At 41.3% G+C, this 21,845-nt stretch overlaps 1 protein-coding gene across 2 annotated transcripts in view; it reads right to left on the reverse strand.

Annotated features, from left to right (window-relative positions):
* Positions 1-419: 419 nt before the first annotated feature.
* LHFPL3 (LHFPL tetraspan subfamily member 3) overlaps positions 420-21,845 on the reverse strand; it is a 541,863-nt gene continuing 520,437 nt past the window's right edge. For both annotated transcript variants that reach the window (XM_049893125.1, XM_049893124.1), the window contains one exon: positions 420-791. In XM_049893125.1, the coding sequence (XP_049749082.1) occupies positions 763-791 (29 nt within the window). In that variant the 3' untranslated portion in view covers positions 420-762. The remainder of the gene's footprint in view (positions 792-21,845) is intronic.

The raw sequence follows: 21,845 nt of genomic DNA on the forward strand, positions 1-21,845 counted from the left end.
CTGTTTCCTGAAACACAGGGAAATCTATATTGCTTGGGAACCTATGATGTAAAGATGTCCTTCCTGTAATATACAGCTTGATGGAATAATACTATATGTCAGAAACACTTTCTTAGTAATAACTTGCACAAACAGATTAAACCAAACACAGACTCAGTGAAAAGTTAGAAGCTTTCCATCTCCTAGTAACTGAGACGTTTTAACTAATGACGCAGTGAAATAAATGAACGGCAGAGATGGAGAATCAAAAGTCATGTCCCTTATAAAAACATTCAAAGGCATTTCCTAAGACGCTTCCTTAATAAACAATATTTGATCAGCCTCTTGGCTATTGAGATAGGAATAATTTAGAACTGACTGCCTTTTTTAAGTGTTGAAAGGTTAAAGCTTTTTGTTTCAGTTTAATTAAAAAAGGACAGTTTACAAACTTCAGTACATATGTATTTTACATGTTAATTCTAGCACATTTGTATTTCTCTTCCTTAAAATATTTCCTGAATGTGATTTCTCATGAATGTTATCTGATCTCATTCAATGACAGTTTCCAATGAGCTGGTGTTTAAGTCACAATTGCGTCTCTTTCCAGAAAAATCACTCTCATCTCTGCCAATCTAGATTTAGGAGGTTCTTTGACAAGTGGATGTTCACTCTTGTCCATTTTCATCTCTGTATTCTGACTTCTTCCAAGTGTCTTCCTTCTTGATGTTGATGTACGAAAGCTATTATTCGATTCGTTTAGCTGTTGTTCGATTCGTTTTGTGCTCATTCTAGAGAATATTGGCTTAGCAGAACTGCAGAAAGGGTGGGGCAGGGGTATGGTAGGAGAAAGAGAGAGAGAGAGATGAAATGCGTCACTTTCTGTTAGCAAGATTTTGGGGCACAATATTTATCACAGAAAAAACCACACCAACAAATGGTTAAAATGTATTTGAGATTTGTTACCGAAGTAGATCAAAAAGTCTGAGGTTTCTGTTCCATTAAAACATACATTACAGTCTATCCCAGGAAGGGGGCCACCCTATAATCCAAATATGTGCATTCGCTCCATCAGGGTCAAGATTATAGGCTGCTCTGAAGAATGAAAAAATGATCCCAAGCATTGCTGATTTTTCTGCTTGGCATGGAATTTTCTCACTTGAGAATTTTCCTTTTCTTTCAAATTTTTATTCAGTTATTATATAATCATCCTTGCAGCAGCTACAAAAGAAATGATTATAAAGATGAAGCACCTGCAATCCATTCATCTCGACATACCATTTTCTTCCCGTCTTTCCAGTCTTTGTCTAAAGGCACTTATGTAGTTGTATCATAGCATAGATAACATTACAAAATTTTAACATTATATTAAAAACAAATTGTCACATAATCAGCAGCAATTTCTAATGGCTGCATAATATTCCATTTTATTCTTATTCCATTCTCAAACATTTCAATATTGTCAGATACGTAGGTAGGTTTCTGATCTTTTTAAATCATAAATAATGAACATCTTTGCATATAAAGTTCTATTTGTTCTTTTTAATCCTTTCTTTAGGACCAATTCTCAGGGGATGGCTGCTTTTCCTTTCCTCCAGCAGACCAGTGACTATGCCTGTATCAACATAACTAGATCACAAAGAGTAGGGTCAACTCTATTCTTTGGATTTTCATAGACTTCAGTACTGTTAACCAGGGCTTAAACCCAAACCCATTGCCGTTGAGTAGACGCCAACTCATAGTGACCCCGTAGGACAATAGAACAGCCCCATAGGGTTTTCAAGGCTGTAATTTTTTTTTAATCTTTATGGAACCAGACTGCCACATCTTTCTCCCATGGAGCGTCTGGTGGGCTTGAACCACTGATCTTCAGGTTAGCAGCCCACTGTGCCATTGTGAGGTTGGGTAAGTGCACCTTGCTGGCCACGGTGTGGCAGATTTGGGCTGAAAGGAGCCCATCTATTTGGTTTTGCATCACAGAGCACTTTGAAACATAAACTGTAATAGAACAAATGGTCCATTATTCAGCTATAATCCTCCTTCCACTTCACAAAATGAGATTAGGATTTTTGAATGTGTGCTGGAGAAGCCTCTGAAAAATGCTGCTGTTTCTAATAATTGTCCCCTTGTTGTTCCAATACACTTGAAAAAATCTTATGCACATTATGATTTTAACAAACTTCTCTCAGCAAGAGAACTCACAGTTACTTTAATGTACCCAGACTGCACAGGGGATAATTGAAATATTATCATGTCATAATGATGATTAGGCTATAATGATTCTCTGAGATTGAACCACACTGGCAGGAACTCTATGGAAGGGAATGCTTTCTTAAGATGTTTTTAAAAGGAACATAAACAATGGGATGTTACCCAGCGCTATAGGTGGTTCTGAACCCTGGGTGCTCTCTGCTCTGCTGTGGAGGAGGTGCTCCTGCTAGCTGGAATCCAAAGTTGAGTTTGTAGGTTCACGATTCCACTATTCTAGCATTCTTCACTCTGAAATTTTTCTGTTTAAAACCCACAAGGCTGAATGTCTGTGTTTTCCAGTAAGACGGTGAAAAGTGCTAGCTGGAAGTGGAGGGAGAGGGGAGTGGGTGGAGTTGTAAACATATGAACCAAACCCATTGCCATTGGGTCGACTCTGACTCATAGCGACCCTATAGGACACAGTAGCACTGCCCCATAGAGTGTCCAAGGAGCATCTGGTGGATTTGAACTGCCAACCATTTGGTTAGCTGCCATAGCACTTAACCATTATGCCACCAGGGTTTCCAAACATGTGAAAGAAGAACGGCAAAATGGGTGTTGACAAGTAACTAGGCATGTGGAGGAGTGGGGAGCACCTGAAAGTGCCCAGAACTATATGCCTGTGATGGAGGGGAAGGGAGAGGGAAGAGGCTAGTACCTGTTCTCCTGATGTTCTGAAATAATAAAAAAATCTAGTTGCCACTGAGTTGATTCTGAGTCACAGGAACCCCATGTGTGTCAGAGTAGAACTGTGCTCCATAGGGTTTTCAATGACTGATTTTTCTGGAAGTAGATCACCAGGCCTTTCTTCCAGGGCACCTATGGGTGGACTCGAACCACCAATCTTTCAGTTAACAGCCATGTACATTAACTGTTGCACCACCCCCGGACTCCAAGACACTGCTACCACCCCATAGTTTTTCCTTCCAGAGCATAGTTCCACCTTGTAACAGGAACCCTCGGGCATGCCAGAGTTCTGCAGACAGTGCTATGCTGAAAATAACCGCGATATTTGTTCCAGTGATGATCAGAACACAAACGCTCCCCACACAATATCAGGAAATACTTTGCTAGGACAGTAAAATTAGAATGCTGTTATAATTACTTAGAAGGCATGCACAGTGAAGAGTTTTCCATTCGAAGGCTTGGCAAGGGTTGACCTTTCAAAAAGATTTGTAAAGCCGTATGTGGAAGGGTTAAAAGGTAGGATTTTCCTCTCTGGATATCTCCATCACTCATTCAGTCTTTATGACTGTGAGACATACAAGGATGGTTTGCAGGATTCTGTGGATGCATCAGTGTGGCTATGCTGTGATCATCGCTTTTATGAAACATTCTGCTTTTTTCAAAACTTTTGCTAACATTCCTATGCACCATGGATGTTGCATAGCTCAGGGGAAGCAATTTAGAAGGTGTCACATTCTTCCAAGTTTGTACGGAGCAGGATGTGAATAAATAAGTCATTCAATGTTGCCTTAGATCTTTATTCAGTTGAGCTTGTCGTAACACTTCATGGTTCCAAGTTGCCCATGTTCTATTTCCAAGGGGCTCTTTGCAAATCTTTTTCAAAGCTGTCAGCTGAATCACTGTCATGAAAGCAGTATTTATAATGGGTGCAATTGCTCAGACTACCTGAATACTGAGTTGTTGAATTTTCTATGTGTTAGGGACTTTGAAAAGTCTCCTGCAGTAGGATTCTGCTGATTGTTCCTATTGACCTATTCAGTTACGGCCTGGAGTTCCCTGGGTCTGGGTACCTGGGGCCAGGGATGTCTGCAGGAGTAAAGTGCTCAGTGAGAGTGGTCAGGCTCTTAGTAGAATCACTTGCTGAACTTTTGTTGTGAAAATGAATAAGGGAGGGCTTCCCTGGCCACTTTTTCTCAGAGGTGTATACAAGGTTTGTCATTTTCTCCTATTCTGTCGTTTCACGGATGAAGACAAATGAGTTTTACCACCTCCAACATGGCCTTCAACACCCTTCACCTCTGGGAGGGTGAATATACTGCCCTGGAAATAAGGCCTCAACTATCTATGTCTTGGGTGCTCGAGACATTATGTACCCCACAGTGGGTGAAGCAGATTAAAGATGGCTGCAGATTCTTTGACACTTCTCCCACTGAGAGGTGGGCTCTCTGACCCCTTCCCTTTTCAATCTGGCCTTTAAGAGTTCTGGCACTTCTGGTTCCCCTGCTGGAGTGGTCACATGGAGAGGCTTTGGTATGACATGAAGAGAGAGAGGGCCCAGCTGAGCTTGGCCTTCCAGCCACCCCTGCCAAGGTACCTGCATGGGGAGAAGCCATCTTGGACCTTCCAGATCACCCAGCCACCTGCTGAATGCCACCAAATGACCTCAGCTGGTGATACTTGGAGCCGAAGGATTACCCAGCTGAATTCTCCCCAAATTCCTGACCCTCACAGATGTGAGATATAATAAAAATGGTTGTTTTAAACCACTAAGTTTTAGGATAGTTTGGTATGTAGCAACAGATAACTGGAACAGTGAGCCAATGCCCTTTTCTTTGACTGTGGCTTAGATATGCTGCATTAAATATACTATAATGACAGGTGTCAGCTGGTGCAAGGCTCACAGGTCAGAAAGGGTACCATCATCTTGGACCCATTTTTTCTCCCTGACACACAACTTTTAGAGTAGCAATATCTGAACCCCAACCTTTACTTACTGCCTTATCCATATTCTTTCTTTGGGGGATCATTGGTTTGTCTTTCAAGTCGGTCTAATTGCAGGGGCTTTGGATCCGTGTTGAATATAAGTGCATGCTTAAAACATTCTTTTAGGCTGAATTAAGGTCTAATCCTGGTTTTGATTGTAGGTTGATTACCATTAGCTTTATTGATCATTAGAGGGCTTAAGTTTGTTATAGTTGTTCCTTTGTTGTGTCATTGGCCAGTGGGTTGGTGAAGAAAGTGACTTGGGTATATTCCCATTGTCAAGTCTTTATTTGTATGCCACCCTTCCACTCATTCAACCCCATCATACTCCCTCTTGCCCCTGACTGTAATGATATGATGTAAGAGGACAGACAGCTGGATAGGAAGTTACACCTGACTTACCAGCACTTCTATATTCTCTAATGCCTTCTTCCCACCATCAAGAAGGGAAGCACCAGTGCTTCTTTCTGGGAGTTATAATTTATTTCCATCCAAATACTTAGCTGCGGGAGCAGACTAACCAGTAAGCAAGGTACCCACGGGTTTATAGTAAGCAAAATGAGCATGGGCTTAATTGAGTTTACTTAATCATCTGTAGTGCCTGATTTCATATGGAGCCCTGGTGGTGCAGTGGTTAAGAGCTCAGCTGCTAACCAAAAGGTCAGCAGTTCGAATCCACCAGCTGTTCCTTGGAAACACTTTGGGGCAGTTATACTCTGTCTTTTAGGGTCGCTATGAGTTTTTATGAGTTGGAATAGACTCGACGGTAGTGGGCTTAATGGGTTTTTCACCAGATTAACCTGTGAAATTGTGTACTACAGGTTAGTAAGTAAGTACAAGTAAGCCTGTGTGCACCTTGCTTATTGGCTAATCAGTCCCTGCTTGGTTGCTCATGGCCCAAGTTTCTCAATGGGTTTGGGCTAGTGCATGTGATTATGTCTGCTTGGTGGCATCTGTAGTTTCATTGCCTAGGTGCTGAGCAGAGGGATTAGGAAAGGGGGGAGAAAAGAAACAAGTATGGGATATTGTAGTCTTTGGCTCTGCTCAGGTAGAACCAGTGACTACTTTCACTTTTAGAGTAGAAAGCAAGATAAAAAAAAAAAAAACGGTGCTAGAAAGCAAGATATGAAATAGAAATAACTTACTCCCAAAGAGTGAGACCAACCACTCTTCTGTCATAGGCTCATCTGGTTTCTATTAAATTATCATTCACTTGCTTCATAGCACTACTTGCATAATGATCTCATGTATGTTCTTGTTTTCTGTTCCTCTTCCCCAGCAGAATATGAGCTCTAGGGGATCAGGACCTCCTCAGTCTCTTATCCTTGTAACCTCAGCTCCTCATTCTGTGCCTGACACACTATCCAAAAACCAAACCCACTGCCATCGAGTGGATTCTGACTCATAGCAACCCTATAGGACAGAGTAAAACTGCCCCATAGAGTTTCCAAGGAGCGCCTGGAGGATTCAAACTGCAGACCCCTTGGTTAGCAGAGGTAGCACTTAACCATTATGCCACCAGGGTTTCCTGATACACTATAAGAAAAAAACACTATAGGGGATCATTAAATACTTGTCACAAACGAAGGTGTTAATAGGAAAGTATTCCCCTTGCCTCCCAATAACCCACTCAGTCAGTGCTTCTCAAACTGCAATATACATAAGAATCAATTCAGGATCTTGTTCAAATGTAGATTCTAATTCAGTAGGTCTGGGGTGAGGCCAAAGATTTTGCATTTCTAACAATCTCCCAAGGAGTCCCTGGGTGGCACAAAGGGTTAAGCTCTCAGCTACTAGTCCTGGAAAGACTGGCTGTCTGAATCTACCCAGATGCACCTGGGAAGACAGGCCTGGTGATCTGCTTCTGAAAGGTCACACAGCCTTAAAAACCCTAATGGAGCAGTTCTACTTTGCACACATTGGGGTTGCCATGAATCAAAATCAACTCGACTGCAACCAACAACAGCCATCTCCCAGTTGATGCTGAACTGCTGGGCCACACTTTGAGAAGCAAGGCATGGTACTGAGAGCTGCATGAGGCAATGACTGCATCCTCTTCATCTCTGTATTCCCAGCTTAACCAAGGTGCTTGGTATGCAGCCAAAACCAAACCAAACCGATTGCTGTGTGTCAGAGGCAAATCTTATGGAAGCAGACTGCCATGTCTTTCTTCTGGAGCCGCTGGTGGGTTCAAACCATCCACCTTTTGGTTAGAAGCGGGTGCTAAAAAACTGTCGAATGAATGAATGAAATCAAAACCAGGCACCCTCAATTGGCTGGTAGAGATACCCTGATCTGCATCCACACCATGGAGCTTTTGGGGCTTTCAATTCTTTTGTCTCTGTTATTGAGTTGGGCAGAGGGAGCAGGGGGCTTATCATCCTGAGCCCACAGATGGAGATTTATCACTTGGTTCCAGGGTGTGTTTTTAGTGTGAATATTCGTTCTTGTGAAACCATCTAGGAAATGGGTGAAAAAGTCACCACCTAAGAGTTCCATACCTTTTCTTTCTTCTATTCTTCACCCAGATATTTTTTTAAACCTTCATATTCTCTGCCTTTCTCCCCATCTCTTTTTTTCCCCTCTCTCTCTGTCTCCTCCTACCTCCCTTTGGATTTGACATACTGATTTTAACACACAATGGATGGAGGAAAATTGCTAAAACTGTTTTCCTGGCCACTCATTTGGATCTTCTTTGCTTAAAATGGGCAGAAAATGGCTTAAGAATCAGACCTGATGATTTTGCTCTGTTCCCGCTTGCATGAACAGGCACAACACTTTCTCATGTGACCTCTTCTCAGAAAGTAATTCATGAGAAGGAATTTTGATTGTTAATTCATGAACATGTATTTTTCCCTCCCTCCTCCCTCCCCCCAGTTAAGGAGTACTTCAGAATTCATTAAAAGCAACAACACAGGCAGAATTACTTGGTAGGCCTTAACCAGGTGTATTGAGAATAGAATGTTGAAGGCTGATTTTTAACAAGTTAATTTTTAACATGAAGCCCTTCCATGTTTCATGCAGGTTGAAAGACTTTCACTACTGAAGCCCAAAAGATGGGTCCATGGGCAAGGTTAGAGTGTGGCACTCTCAGCTCTTGGAGCATCTCACAAGAACGAATAAATTGTGTGGAGGTCTTCATGTGTCATCCCTGCTTTCGTGACTTCTGTCAAAGAGAGATTGATGGCAGATATCTTGCTTTGATTTGGGGGCTTTCTTACCCATGAAATCAAATACTCACTCTAAAAAGAAATTCCTGACCCAAATTAATCCTGCCAGTGGTTTTTCTCTTGTCAAAGTTGCAAATCCTTTCTTTCCTGTTTGAAACTCCATTACTGAATTTGAATTTCAAAAGATATGGCTTGGTGGAGGGCCCCAGACCATCTTGTGACCTGATTCCAGTTGATCTCAGTAAAAGGGGGAGGGCAGAGTTCAATCAATCATGTTAAGACTAGCCAATGGCTGATCTTCTATATTTCTCCCTCTTCTTCTCTTTTTAAGCCTCATTGTACCTAGATTCATTGGAAAAAACAAAAAACCTGTTGCCCTGGAGTCAATTCTGACTCATAGTGACCCTATAAGACAGAGTAGAACTGCCCCACACAGTTTCCAAGGAGTGCCTGGTGGATTTGAACTGCCAGCCTTTTGATTAGCAGCCACAGCTCTTAACCACTACGCCTTCGAATTAATTGCTTTTTCTGGAATCAAAATGGCCTCCCTATATGCTTATAGAATAACTGCTTAGAATAAACCTTATGTTCAAATTTAATTGAGTTTTGATTATTTTTAACACTTCTACGAACTCTTCTGAACTTTTTTGGTTAAGTGTTTTGCTTTTCCATTTCACGAACTCACTCATGCACTAAAAGCTCGCCATGTGGTAATGACAATCCTTTTAAAACATAAATAAAAGCAAAAACAAATGGACTGTTACTACACATGAAATTGTAGATCCTGAAATCGAAATATTTACTGGCTTCTCAATATAGTACATTCATCTGTCTGTTGCCATTGAATATTTAGCCTCACAAATTTCCTCTCCTTTCTTCATAGTAAAGACTATCAACTTTGTATCATGTCCCTCTTCCCTGCTTCTGTTTTGACTTCTCTTCCTGCCAGAGGCTCTCTCCCTATCAACAAGGTCTGCTCACAGGGTTTCTCCTCTTCTCCAAACACTGTCTTGAGAGTCAGTTGGCCCTCCTTGATAATATACATTTCTTGACTTTCCTAGAGACTGATAGTTTAGTGGTTAAATGTGCATGTGCTCTGAATCCATTCTCTCTGTCTTTAAATCCTAATTCTGCCATTTACTGGCTGGATAACTCTAGAGAAGTTCCTTAATGTATTTGTGCTTCAATTTCCCCATGTGAAGAGTGGAGGTACCTCTTCTCAAGGCTGTCCTAAAGACTGAGATGATGCTTAGAAGGTATTTAAGACTTAATAGGCAAACCTGTTCACAGGAAGAGCTCGACCAATGTTGGCTGTTATTTTATTATTATTTTATTGTGATCCCTGTCAGAGCAGTCAGTGGTGATAGCCAGGCATCATTTAGGTTACTGGACTCAGTCTGGTGGAGGTCGTGGTAGTTGTGGTCCATTAGTCCTTTGGACTAATCTTTCCCTTGTGTCTTTCATTTTCTTCATTCTCCCTTGCTCCTGAAGGGCTGAGACCAGTGGAATATCTTAGATGGCTACTCACAGGCTTTTAAGACCCCAGACACTACTCATCAAAGTGGAATGTAGAATATTGTCTTTATAAACTATGTTATGCCAATTGAGCTAGATGTTCCCTGAGACCATGGTCCCCACAGCCCTTAGCCCAGTAATTCGGTCCCTCAGGGAGTTTGCGTGTGTCTATGGAGCTTCCATGACCTTGCTTTGTACAAGTTGTGCTGGCTTCCTTAGGATGGTGTACAGTCTTACTGTTTATCAGAGTTTCCACTTATCTGTTGTCTATTTAGTGTTTTTCCATCCCCACCCCTCCTCTTCCTCGTAACCATCAAAGATTGTTTCTTTTTGTGTGTAAACCTTTTCATGAGCTTTTATAGTAGTGGTCTTATACAATATTTGTCCTTTTGTGATTGACTTATTTCACTCAGCATAATGCCCTCCAGATTCATCCATGTTGTGAGATGCTTCCCATATTCATCATTGTTCTTTACCGTTAGGTAGTACTCCATAGTGTGTATGTACCATAGTTTGTTTATCCATTCATCTGTTGATGGGCATCTAGGTTGTTTCCATCTTTTTGCTATTGTGAACAATGCTGCAATGAACATGGGTGTGCATATGTCTACTCGTGTGATGACTCTTATTTCTCTAGAATATATTCCTAGGAGTGGGATTGCTGGATCATATGGTATTTCTATTTCTAGCTTTCTAAGGAAGCGCCATATCATTTTCAAAAATGGTTGTACTATTTTGCATTCTCACGAGCAGTGCATAAGAGTTCCAATCTCTGAGCAGCCTTTCCAACATTTGTTATTTTCTGTGTTTTGATTTGTGCCACTAAATGCAGGGGTGAGATGGTATCTCATTGTGGTTTTGATTTGCATTTCTCAAATGGCTAGTGATTGGGAGTATTTCCTCATGTATCTGTTACCACCTGAATGTCTTCTTTGGTGAAGTGTCTGTTTCCTTTACCCATTTCTTAATAGGATCATTTGTCTTTTGGTTGTAGAGGTGTTGGATTTTCCTGTAGATTTTACAGATTAGACCTTTGTCAAATTTGTAGTAGTCCCAAATTTTTTCCCAGTCCGTAGGTTCTCCATTAATTTTTTTGGTGAAGTCTTTTGATGAGCACAGAAGATCACAGTCATCCTGCTTATCTTCTGGAGTTTGTGTGTTGTTAGTTATTGTTTCTATCCTGTTAATGCCATGTATTAGGGCCTCTAGCATTGATCCAATTTTTTCTTCTATGATCTTTATAGTTTTTGATTTTATTTAGGTCTTTGATCCATTTTGAATTAGTTCTGGTGTATGGTATGAAGAATGGGTCCTGTTTCGTTTTTTTGCAGATGGACATCCAGTTTTGCCAGCCCCATTTGTTAAAAAGATGGCCTTTTCCCCATTTGATGGACTTTGGGCCCTTGTTGAAGATCAGGTGACCATAGGTGGATGGATTTATATCTGGGTCCTCAATTCTGTTCCATTGGTCAATGTATTTGTCATTGTACCAGTGCTAGTCTGTTTTGACTACTGTAGCTATATAATAAGTTCTGAGAACAGATAGTGTGAATCCTCCTACTTCATTCTTCTTCCTCAGTAGTGCTTTACTTATCTAGGGCCTCCTCCCTTTCCATATAAAGTTAATGATTAGTTTTTACATCTCTTTAAAGAATGCTGTTAGTATTTGGATTGGAATTGCATTGTACTTTTAGATTGCTTTGGGTAGAATTGTCATTTTCACAATGTTGAGCTTACTTATCCATGAGCATGGTATGTTTTTCCATTTATGTAGATCTCTTTTGGTTTCTTGCAGTAGTGTTTTGTAGTTTCTTTGTATTGGTCTTTTACATCCCTGGTTAGATTTATTCCTAAGTATTTTTTTTCGGGGCTATTATAAAGGGTTGCTATGAGTCAGAATCGACTTGATGGCAATGGGCTTTTTTAAAAAATTATTATTATAAATGGTATTGTTTTCCTGATTTCTTTTTCATCATTCTCTTTATTGGTATACAGGTGGCTGTTAATTGTTTAAATGCAAAATAGTGTAAGTAGCAACATTTCATTCCTGAAAAACCAGGTATATACACTAACCAACACTAACATAAGCAAATCATGTAAACATTTACGTTTCCCTGAGATAAGATGACTCAATGGTTCAGAGCATGGACACTGGAAACCAGACTGTCTGGGAGTGAACTGCAACTTTGGCCACTTACTAGCTCCGTGTACCTCGGCATGTTACCTGGCCTAGTTTCCTGATGTGCAAAGTGTGGATCAGAGTAGCCTCTCTTATAGGGCTGTTGTGGGCATTAGATAAGTTAATGCATATAACAAGCCAAAATAATATGTTAACCACTCCTGTTATTAGTATGATTCTTATTGTTTGGAGTTGAATTTTTACCTTGATATATATCCCTGGATGGTGCAAATGGTTAATATGCTTGACTGCTAACTGAAAAGTTAAAGGTTAAAGTCCACACAGAGGCTCCTCAGAAGAAAGATCTGGAAATCTACTTCTGAAAAATCAGCTACTGAAAACCATATGGAGCACAGTTATGACACACATGGGGTCATCATGAGTTGGAGTCAATTCGATGGCAACTGGCTTTTTTTGTGCTTTGGCATATTGATATATCTGTATTTGTGCATCTAATTGCTGTATTTAATGCTTGCCCTCATTTAGCACAGAATTTATAATAGGGAAGGGAGCATATTTAAGAAAATTTCTCAGAGAACACTAGAATCAGTGTTATTAACAAGATTACTTATAATTACCTTTAAAAACCCAATGGATGTCCCTCTTTCTTCCTTCCAACTACTTTACGAATGTTCGTGAAACCCTGGTAAGTCACAGCTCTTAAAGCCATAGCTTGTTCTCTCCTCCAGGAAGCTATGAGGCTTTCTGTCTCTTAGTACGTGGACTGATGGTCTTGAGTGAGTCTCCAGCAGACAGAGTCTATCATCAGGCTTTACATGACTTTATTACCACAAATTTAATAGTCTTGGTCCTAATTACCCATACAGGTGTTTGTTGTAATGAAATAAGACAGCCAAGTATGATGTATGCTTCCTCTCTCTACCAAAGGAAAGTAGACTGCAGAACCCAGAAGGCAATTTATAATACAGATCTCATCAACACACACATTCCCAGCCCCCACTAGAGAAGTAATAACCAAGCATTAAAGCATTTAGAGGATGTGCCATCCATCACTGAATGGCTGACATCGGTTAGCCACAAATGACAGAGCAGTAAGGGAGAGCCAGAGACGGGCTGAATCATGGGATTTTAGGGCTTTCTAAACTGCAGAAGTGAGTGAACAGATTATTCTTCAGCTTAAAACTTTTTACAGTTGACTCTGCCACTGGAAAAAGTCCTGTTGCATAGCATGAGCTATGAGACCCTGAGGCCTTCTGTGGCCTGTCTCCCCTCATCTCTCCGCCTCCAGAGTGTGATTTGTGGGTCTTGGAATGAATCTGACTGTCCTACTTCCTGGCCTCTGACAGAAATGCCTTTTCTCCAGTTTTCCAACTGGTAAACACCTTCTCATGTTTCAAATCTCATTGCAAGTTGCTCCTCTGGGAAGCATTTCTTGAATGGCTCCTGTCTCTCTTGGGTCTCCATTTTGCCCTAATTGTCCTATCAGGGCCTGCCTTCTCCTTACAAACAGTGAAGGGCCACCTCTGGTAAGCCCCTGTGTCCACAGTACCCAGAGCAGGGCCTGGCACATAGAAGGTGCTCAATAAACTTCTGGCGTTTATTGAAAGGAACAGTCAAATCAAACCAAACTCATTGCCATTGAGTTGATTCCAACTCATCGTAAGACCATGTGTTATAGAGTAGAATTAACCCATAGGGTTTCATGGCTCTAATCTTTATGGAAGCAGATTGCCAGGACTTTCTTCCATAGTGCTGCTGGGTGGGTTTGAGCTGCAACCTTTAGGTTAGTAGTCAAGTACAAACAGCTTGTGCCACCCAGGAAGCTGAAAGGAAACTTACCAAAAAACAAACCAAACCGTTGCATGGAATCAATTCCGACTCCTAGGGACCCTGTAGGACAGGGTAGAACTGTCCCATAGGGTTCCCAAGGGTATAAATCTTTTTTTTTTAAGGTTGTAAATCTTTATGGGAGCATACTGCCACACCTTTCTCTCACAGAGTGGCTGATAGGTTTGCATCTCTGACCTTTCAGTTAGCAGCTAAGCACTTAACCACTGTGCCGTTGGTTGCTAACCGAAGATTGGTGGTTTGAACCCACCAGCCACTCCGTGGGAGAAAGATGTGGCAGTCTGCTGCCATAAAGATTTACAGCCTTGGGAACCCTATGGGGGCAGTTCTACCCTGTCCTATAGGGCCACTAGGAGTTGGAATCAACTTAATGGCAATGGGAAAGGAAACTTAGACATCGACTATTGATCAAGAGGCAGTCCTTTGAACAGCACAAGGGGATACTGCATGGTTTAAAGTCAGGAAAGGTGTATGTCAGGGTTGTATCCTTTCACAATACTTATTCAATCTGTATGCTGTGCAAATAATCTGAGAAGTTGGACTGTATAAGGAAGAATGTGGCATTAGGATTCGAGGAAGGCTCTTTAACAACCTACATTATGCAGATGACAACCCTGCTTCCTGAAAGTGAAGAGGACTTGAAGCACTTACTGATGAAGATCAAAGACTACAATCTTCAGTATGGATTACACCTCAACATAAAGAAGACAAAATCCTCACAACTGGACCAAAAAGCAACATCACGATAAATGGAGAAAAGACTGAAGTTATCAAGGATTTCATTTTACTGGGATCCACAAACAACAGCCATGGAAGCAGCAGTCAAGAAATCAAAAGACGTATCGCACTGGGCAAATCTGCTGCAAAAGACCTCTTTGGAGTGTTGAAAAGCAAAGATGTCACTTTAAGGACTAAGGTGCGCCTGATCCAAGCCATGGTGTTTTCAATTGCCTCATATGCATGTGAAAACTGAATGATGAATAAGGAAGACTGAAGAAGAATTGATGCCTTTGAATTATGGTATTGGGGAAGAATATTGAATATACCATAGTCTGCCAAAAGAACAAACAAATCTGTCTTGGAAGAAGCACAGCCAGAATGCTCCTTAAAAGTGAGGATGGTAAGACTTGGTGTCACATACTTTGGACATGTTATCAGGAGGGACTGGTCCCTGGAGAAGGACATCAGACTTGCTAAAATAGAGGGTCAGAGAAAGAAAGGAAGACCCTCAACGAGATGGATTGCCACAGTGGCTGTAACAATAGGCTTGAGCATAACAAGAATTTTGATAATGGCACAGGATCTGGCAGTGTTTCATTCTCTTTTACATAGGGTCCCTATGAGTCTGAATTGAGGCTCCAGTGCACCTAACAACAACCCATTTGTTTTGCAGATGAAGACCCTGAAGTCCAGAAAGGTGAAGTGATTTCCTCAAAGTCACCCAGCTAGCTGGCTGAATAAAAAAAACAAAAAACAAAAAAACCCAGTGCTGTCGAGTGGATTCCGACTCATAGAGACCCTATAGGACAGAGTAGAAATGCCCCCATAGAGTTTCCAAAGAGCACCTGGCAGATTCAAACTGCTATCCCTTTGGTTAGCAGCCATAGCATTTAACCACTACGCCACCAGGGTTTCAGCTGGCCGAACAAAACAGCTGGGATAAAATCCAACCCTTCTGACCTAGATTGGTGTTCTCTCTCCACTAGTTTTTTTTTCCAGTGAAAACATTTTCTTCTTTTTTTAAATTTTATTGAGCTTTAGGTGAAACTTTACAGCTCAAGTTAGTTTTTCATTGAAAAATCTATGCACGCACTGAAAACCTTTTTTCAAAGTGAGTCTTTTAGGAATCCCAGTTCTGTATATGAAAAAGCACTGAGCGCCAATGACCCAATCGAAGGCTCAGAACCCTGCCCCGACCCGTTTTCCTTGCCCCTCCTCCATGTTGTTCCTCAGCAGCAGTAACTCTAAGGATTCCTGGAGTCTAACTTGAAAACTAGCCCACTACTCCATGACACCCCCTCAATAAGATAAAACCTTTCCAACTTAACCAAGTTCTCCTGCCAGGAAGTAAGCACCAGAAGCCTGTTGTGAAAAAGTAGGAAGCTAACTAGGTTAGTAGAGGATCAGATAAACTGGCCTGGGGAATGAAAGGATTAGGATTTCAAGGAGGAAAGGTCATCACAATTGATTTGACTCTAACCTGGGGTGATGACAAGACTTCAACAGATACAGAATTATCCAGAAACCAGGTGTGTCTCAGTCCTGGTCTGGGCCCATTCAGTAAGTTAGAAATATTCAAAATATGCACATGACTCCATTCCAAGGTAAAATGAAGTTTTAGTCAAGCTACTTTGGTAATGACCAGGACAAGAAAACCCTATGGCCTTAGAGAACATTGCCTCAGAAACCAGGCTTTGTAAATGCTGTATGGCCATGGACAATGTTTCTCCAGTTGTGGCCCTGGGCCTCCCTGGACCACAATCACTCGGGTATTTGCGGAAATGCAGATTCCAAGGAGCCACTTGGACTTACTGAATCACCATCAAGCTCTCCAGGTGATTCTTACTCATATTAAAGTTTAAGATTATTAGTGCTTATTTATGAGCACCAGGGCTTTGGAATCTGGCAGATGAAAGCTTAAATCCTGGGCTGCCGCTTCCTAGAAGTGGCCAAGTCATTTTACTTGCTGTAGCTTTGGTTTTCTCACCTGTATAATGGATGGAATGCCAATTTTACAGGGTTATTTTTGAGGAATGAAGGTCAAACACTTAGCTCAGTGCCTGGAACGTAGTAGGTGTTTTATAGCAGCACCTGTTATTACTGTTGATTCAATGGCATGCTCCCCATTGACAATCTCTGTTCTCTCGGCAGCTGGTTGGGGGTGATTTGCCTGTGAGCAGAGGCCAGGCCACCCAAGGTAGCTGCAGGTGGCCCTTGGAATCAGGTGCTATAAATGGGGTCACCCAACCATGTGCTCTGCTTTATTTCTCCTTTCTCCCTCCTCTCCTCACACTCTCATTTCCTTTTCCCTCTTTTCTTTCTTCTTTTCCTGTTTTGGAGAGTCTCCTGACTCCAGGGGTGTGGCTGAGCCCAGAGGGTGGTCTAAGCTTAAATAAGGAGGCTGGGTGGGGGTAAGAGTAGGATGGAGCCTCTGGTCCTGTAGTCCTAAATCCTTGCTGGTTGGAGAGATGGAAAGTCCTAGGCATTTGACAGAGTTTATTCCTCAGAGGGAGAAAAGGGTGTCAGAAAACCCATACCATAAAGCTTTAAGTTGGAGAGAAGAAGAAGGAAAAAGTTCACTTAGAAAACCTCAAAATTAACAAACATCATCAAAGAGCAAGAGAGAAAGACGGACATGAAATCTGTGATGGAGAGGCTTGAAATTCTTCAGGGTTGCATGCGGTTGCTTAGAGCCTCCAGGAGTATGCTTTAGTCCATGGAGGCCCCATAAGATTTCTTCCCTGTATCCTCCTGGGCAAGGAGCCCTGGTGGTGCAGTGGTTAAGTGCTTGTCTGCCAAAAGGTGGGCAGTTCGAAGAAGAAGGATGTGGCAGTCTGCTTTTGTAAAGATTACAGCCTTGGCAACACTATGACAGACCCTTTGTCCTATAGGGTCACTATGAGTCAGAATTGACTCAACGGCAAGAGGTTTTTTTTTTTTTTTTTTTTATCCTCCAGGGCATGTTTATGCTCTTTCTGGCCAAGAGCAAGGAGAGAGTTGGCAAGGGAGATTCCGGTGCCAGTGGAGGCCCAGACACAGCTGGAGGGAAAAGCTTGGGCTGTGGAGTGCTAGCCAGGAGGCCAGCATTTAACACTCATGCCCCCCTGGTGAGAGATGAGAGGAAATAAAATATGGAGGGATTGAGAAAAGTAGTTTCTAATGCCTCCCTGTGAATTTTTTTCCTACTTTGAGAAATAATAAAATACACAATTCACATAGTTTCTTAGTGCTTATTTGGATTTGTTGTTGTTGTTGTCAGGTGCTGTGGAGTCTCAGTTCGGACTCATAGAGACCCTGTGTACAATAGAATGAAACACTGCCCTATCCTGGGCCATCTTCACAGTCGTTGTTATGCTTAAGCCCATTGTTGCAGCCACTGTGTCAATCCATCTTGTTGAGGGTCTTCCTCTTTTTCAATGACCCTCTACTTTACCAAGCATGATGTCCTTCTCCAGGGACTGATTCCCTCATGGTAAAGTGTCCAAAGTATGTGAGATGTAGTCTTGCTATCCTTGCTTCTAAGGAACATTCTGGCTGTACTTCTTCTAAGACAGGTTTGTTCATTCTTTTGGCAGTCCATGGTATATTCAATATTCTCCAGCGCCACAATTCAAAGTTGTCAATTCTTCAGTCTTCCTTATTCGTCATTTAGTTTTCACAGGCATATGAGGCGATTAAAAGCATCATGGCTTGGATCAGGTGAACCTTAATCCTTAAAGTGACATCTTTGCTTTTCAACACTTTAAAGAGGTCTTTTGCAGCAGATTTGCCCAGTGCAATACGTCTTTTGATTTCTTGACTGCTGCTTCCATGGCTGTTGATTGTAGATCCAAGTAAAATGAAATCCTTGACAACTTTAGTCTTTTCTCCATTTATCGTGATGTTGCTTATTGGTCCAGTTGTGAGGATTTTTGTTTTCTTTATGTTGAGGTGTAATCCATACTGAAGATTGTAGTCTTTGGTCTTCATCAGTAAGTACTTCAAGTCCTCTTCACTTTCAGCAAGGAAGTTTGTATCGTCTGCATAATGCAGATCGTTAACGAGTCTTCTTCCAATCCCAGTGCCCCATTCTTCTTCATATAGTGCTGCTTCTTAGATTATTTGCTCAGTATACAGATTAAATAAGTATGGTGAACGGATAAAAGAAAACCAAAAAGAAAACCAAAAGGGAAGAAGAACACGCTTGGCATTTCTCAAGCTGAAAGAACTGAAGAAAAAATTCAAGCATTGAGTTGCAATATTGAAGGATTCTATGGGGAAAACATTAAATGTTGCAGGAAGCATCAAAAGAAGATGGAAGGAATACACAGAGTCACTATACCAAAAAGAATTGGTTGACGTTCAACCACTTCAGGAGGTAGCATATGATCAGGAACCAATGGTACTGAAGGAAGAAGTCCAAGTTGCACTGAAGGCATTGGCGAAAAACAAGGCTCCAGGAATTGATGGAATACCAATTGAGATCTTTCAAGGAACTGATGCATCACTGGAAGTGCCCACTCATCCGTGCCAAGACATTTGAAAGACAGCTAGCTGGCCAGCCAACTGGAAAAGATCCATATTTATGCCTATTCCCAAAAAAGGTGACCCGACCAAATGCAAAAATTATGGAACAATATCATTAATATCACATGCAAGTAAAATTTTGCTGAAGATCATTCAAAAGCGGCTGCAGAAGTATATCAACAGGCAGCTGCCAGAAATTCAAGCTGGATTCAGAAGAGGATCCAGGGATATTATTACTGATGTCAGATGGATCCTGGCTGAAAGACAGTACTAGAAAAATGTTTACCTGTGTTTTATTAACTATGCAAAGGCATTTGTCTGTGTGGATAATAACAAATTATGGATAACATTATGAAGAATGGGAATTCCAGAACACTTAATTGTGCTCATGAGGAACATGTACGTAGATCAAGAGGCAGTTGTTTGGATTGAACAAGGGGATATTGTGTGGTTTAAAGTCAGGATAGGTGTGCATCCGGGTTGCATCATTTCACCATACCTATTCAATCTGTATGCTGGGCAAATAATCTGAGAAGCTGGATTATATCAAGAAGAATGTGTTCTTCCTTGTAGGAGTATGGATATTATCCTATCACTGACAACATTGTACTTCAGGGTAGTTCTCAAAATGTTCTTTTTGACAGTGAAAATGATGCCATTCCTCTTCAATTTGTCATTCTTGGGATAATAGGCCATATGATTGATTCAAAATGGCCAATACCGGTCTATTTTAGCTCATTAATGCCTAGGATATCTATGTTTACGCGTTCCGTTTCATTTCCGATGATTTCTAATTTTCTTAGATTCATACTTTGTGCATTCCGTGTTTCTATTATTAATGGATGTTTGCAGCTGTTTCTTCTTATTTTGAGTCATGCCACATCAGCAGATGAATGTCCTGAAAGCTTTACTGCATCCATGTCATTAAGGTTGCCTCTACTTTGAGGACAGAGTCCTGGTGGCATAGTGGTTAAGAGCGCGGTTGCTAACCAAAAGGGCAGTTCAAATCCACCAGCTGCTCCTTGCAAACCCTGTGGGGCATTTCTACTCTGTCCTGTAGGTTCGAGTTGATGGTATCCAACAACTACTTTGAGGAGGCAGCTCTTCCCCAGTTGTATTTTGAGTGCCTTCCAACCTGAGGGGCTCATCTTCTGGCACTATACCAGACAATGTTCCACTGCTATTCATAAGGTTTTCACTGGTCAATTTTTTTCAGAAGTAGACTGCCGGGTCCTTCTTCCTGGTCTGTCTTTGGAAACTCCACTGAATCCTGTCCACCAAGGGTAACCCTGCTGGTGTCTGAAATACTGGTGGGAAAGCTTCCAGTATCATAGCAACACATAAGCCACCACAGTACAACAAACTGACAGACATGTGGTGGTATTTGGATCTAAGCAATTTTTTTTTAGTGTAGGCTCCAATATTTTCCCAACCTTTTATTTTGAAAAATTTTAAGCCTACAAAAAAGTATAGTACAACAAAGTCCTGTTGCCCTTCACCTAGATTCACCAGTTGACATTTTGGCATGTGTTTGCCATGCTCTCTGTTGTTGTAGTTGTTAGTTGCTGTCTTAGTCATCTAGTGCTGCTATAACAGAAATACCATAGGTAGACGGCTTTAACAAAAAGAAATTTATTTCTTCATAGTAAAGTAGGCTAAAAGTCCAAATTCAGGGTGTTACCTCCAGGGGAAGGCTTTTTTCCTCTGTTAGCCTTCTTGTCAATCTTCCCCCGGACTAGGAGCTTCTCTGTACAGGGACCCCGTGTCCAAGGGATGCACTCTGCTCCTGGTACTGCTTTCTTGGTGGTATGAGGTCCCCCTGTCTACTCACTTCCCTTACTTTTTTATCTCTTGAGAAATAAAAGGTGGTACAGGCTATACCCCAGGGAAACTCCGTTTACATTGGATCAGGGATGTGACCTTACGGGTGTTACAATTTCACCCTAATCCTCTTTAACATAAAATTACAATCACAAAATGGAGAACAACCACACAATATTGGAAATCATGGCCTAACCAAGTTGACACATATTTTGAGGGGAATACAATTCAATCCACGAAAGTTGCCATCAAGTCAACTCTGATTTGTGGTGACCTAAAAAAAAAAAACAAAAACTTTTTTTTTCTTTAATGTCCAAGAGAAAGAAACGTTTCCTGGGTCCTGATCCATCTTCATGATTGTTGATATGTTTGAGCCCATTATTGTGGTTACTGTGTCAATCCATCTCAGTAAGGGTTTCCCTTTTTCTGCAAACCTGCTTTACCGATCATGTCTTTTCTATCGACTGGTTTTTCCTGAAACCCAGTGTCCAAAGTAAGTAAGACAAAGTCTCACCATCCTGGCTTCTAAGGAGCATTCTGGTTATATTTATTAAATTTGATTGTTTTTGTTGAGAATATATACAGCAAAACATATACCATTTTCAACAGTTTCTGCATGTACAATCCAGTGACATTGATTACATCCTTTGATTTAAGCAGTTCAAAATAACTCTTGAGGGCTTTATAGGCATGAAGGAAGACATCCAAGTGCTGGAAATACAACTCCATTTGGCATAATTCTTTGGCTGGAAGGCGAGGGAAGGTGCCAACAGCAGCCTTCACAGGTTAGAACCCAGGAGATGATTATTTTTTGTTTTATGGGTGTGTTCATACCCTGAGTCAAATCACATCCCCAGGAAGGACATCTCACTAAAAATGGGGTATTTTACCAAAAAGCTTATAAGTCAGCTGTAATTCTTGTTCCCTGTAAGATCTTTGGCTGCAGTTTTAAGGTTTCTCTATAATGATAATAGCTACCGTTACTGAGTACTAACTGTATGCCAGGTGTTACGCTGTCCAACCACCATAGATAGCCCTAAGTGACAAGTAATATCATTAACTCCATTTACCAATGAGAAAATGAATTCAATGATTATCACTCTGAGTAGTAGCCATATTATGGAGTCTCTGGGTGGCACAAACAGTTAAGGGCTTGGCCATGAACTGAAAGACTGGCAGTTTGAACCCATCCAAGTTACCTTAGAAGAGAGGCCTGGCAATCTGCTTCC

The sequence above is a fragment of the Elephas maximus genome, chromosome 8, assembly GCF_024166365.1.
Source record: "Elephas maximus indicus isolate mEleMax1 chromosome 8, mEleMax1 primary haplotype, whole genome shotgun sequence".
In the NCBI taxonomy this organism is placed as follows: domain Eukaryota; kingdom Metazoa; phylum Chordata; class Mammalia; order Proboscidea; family Elephantidae; genus Elephas; species Elephas maximus.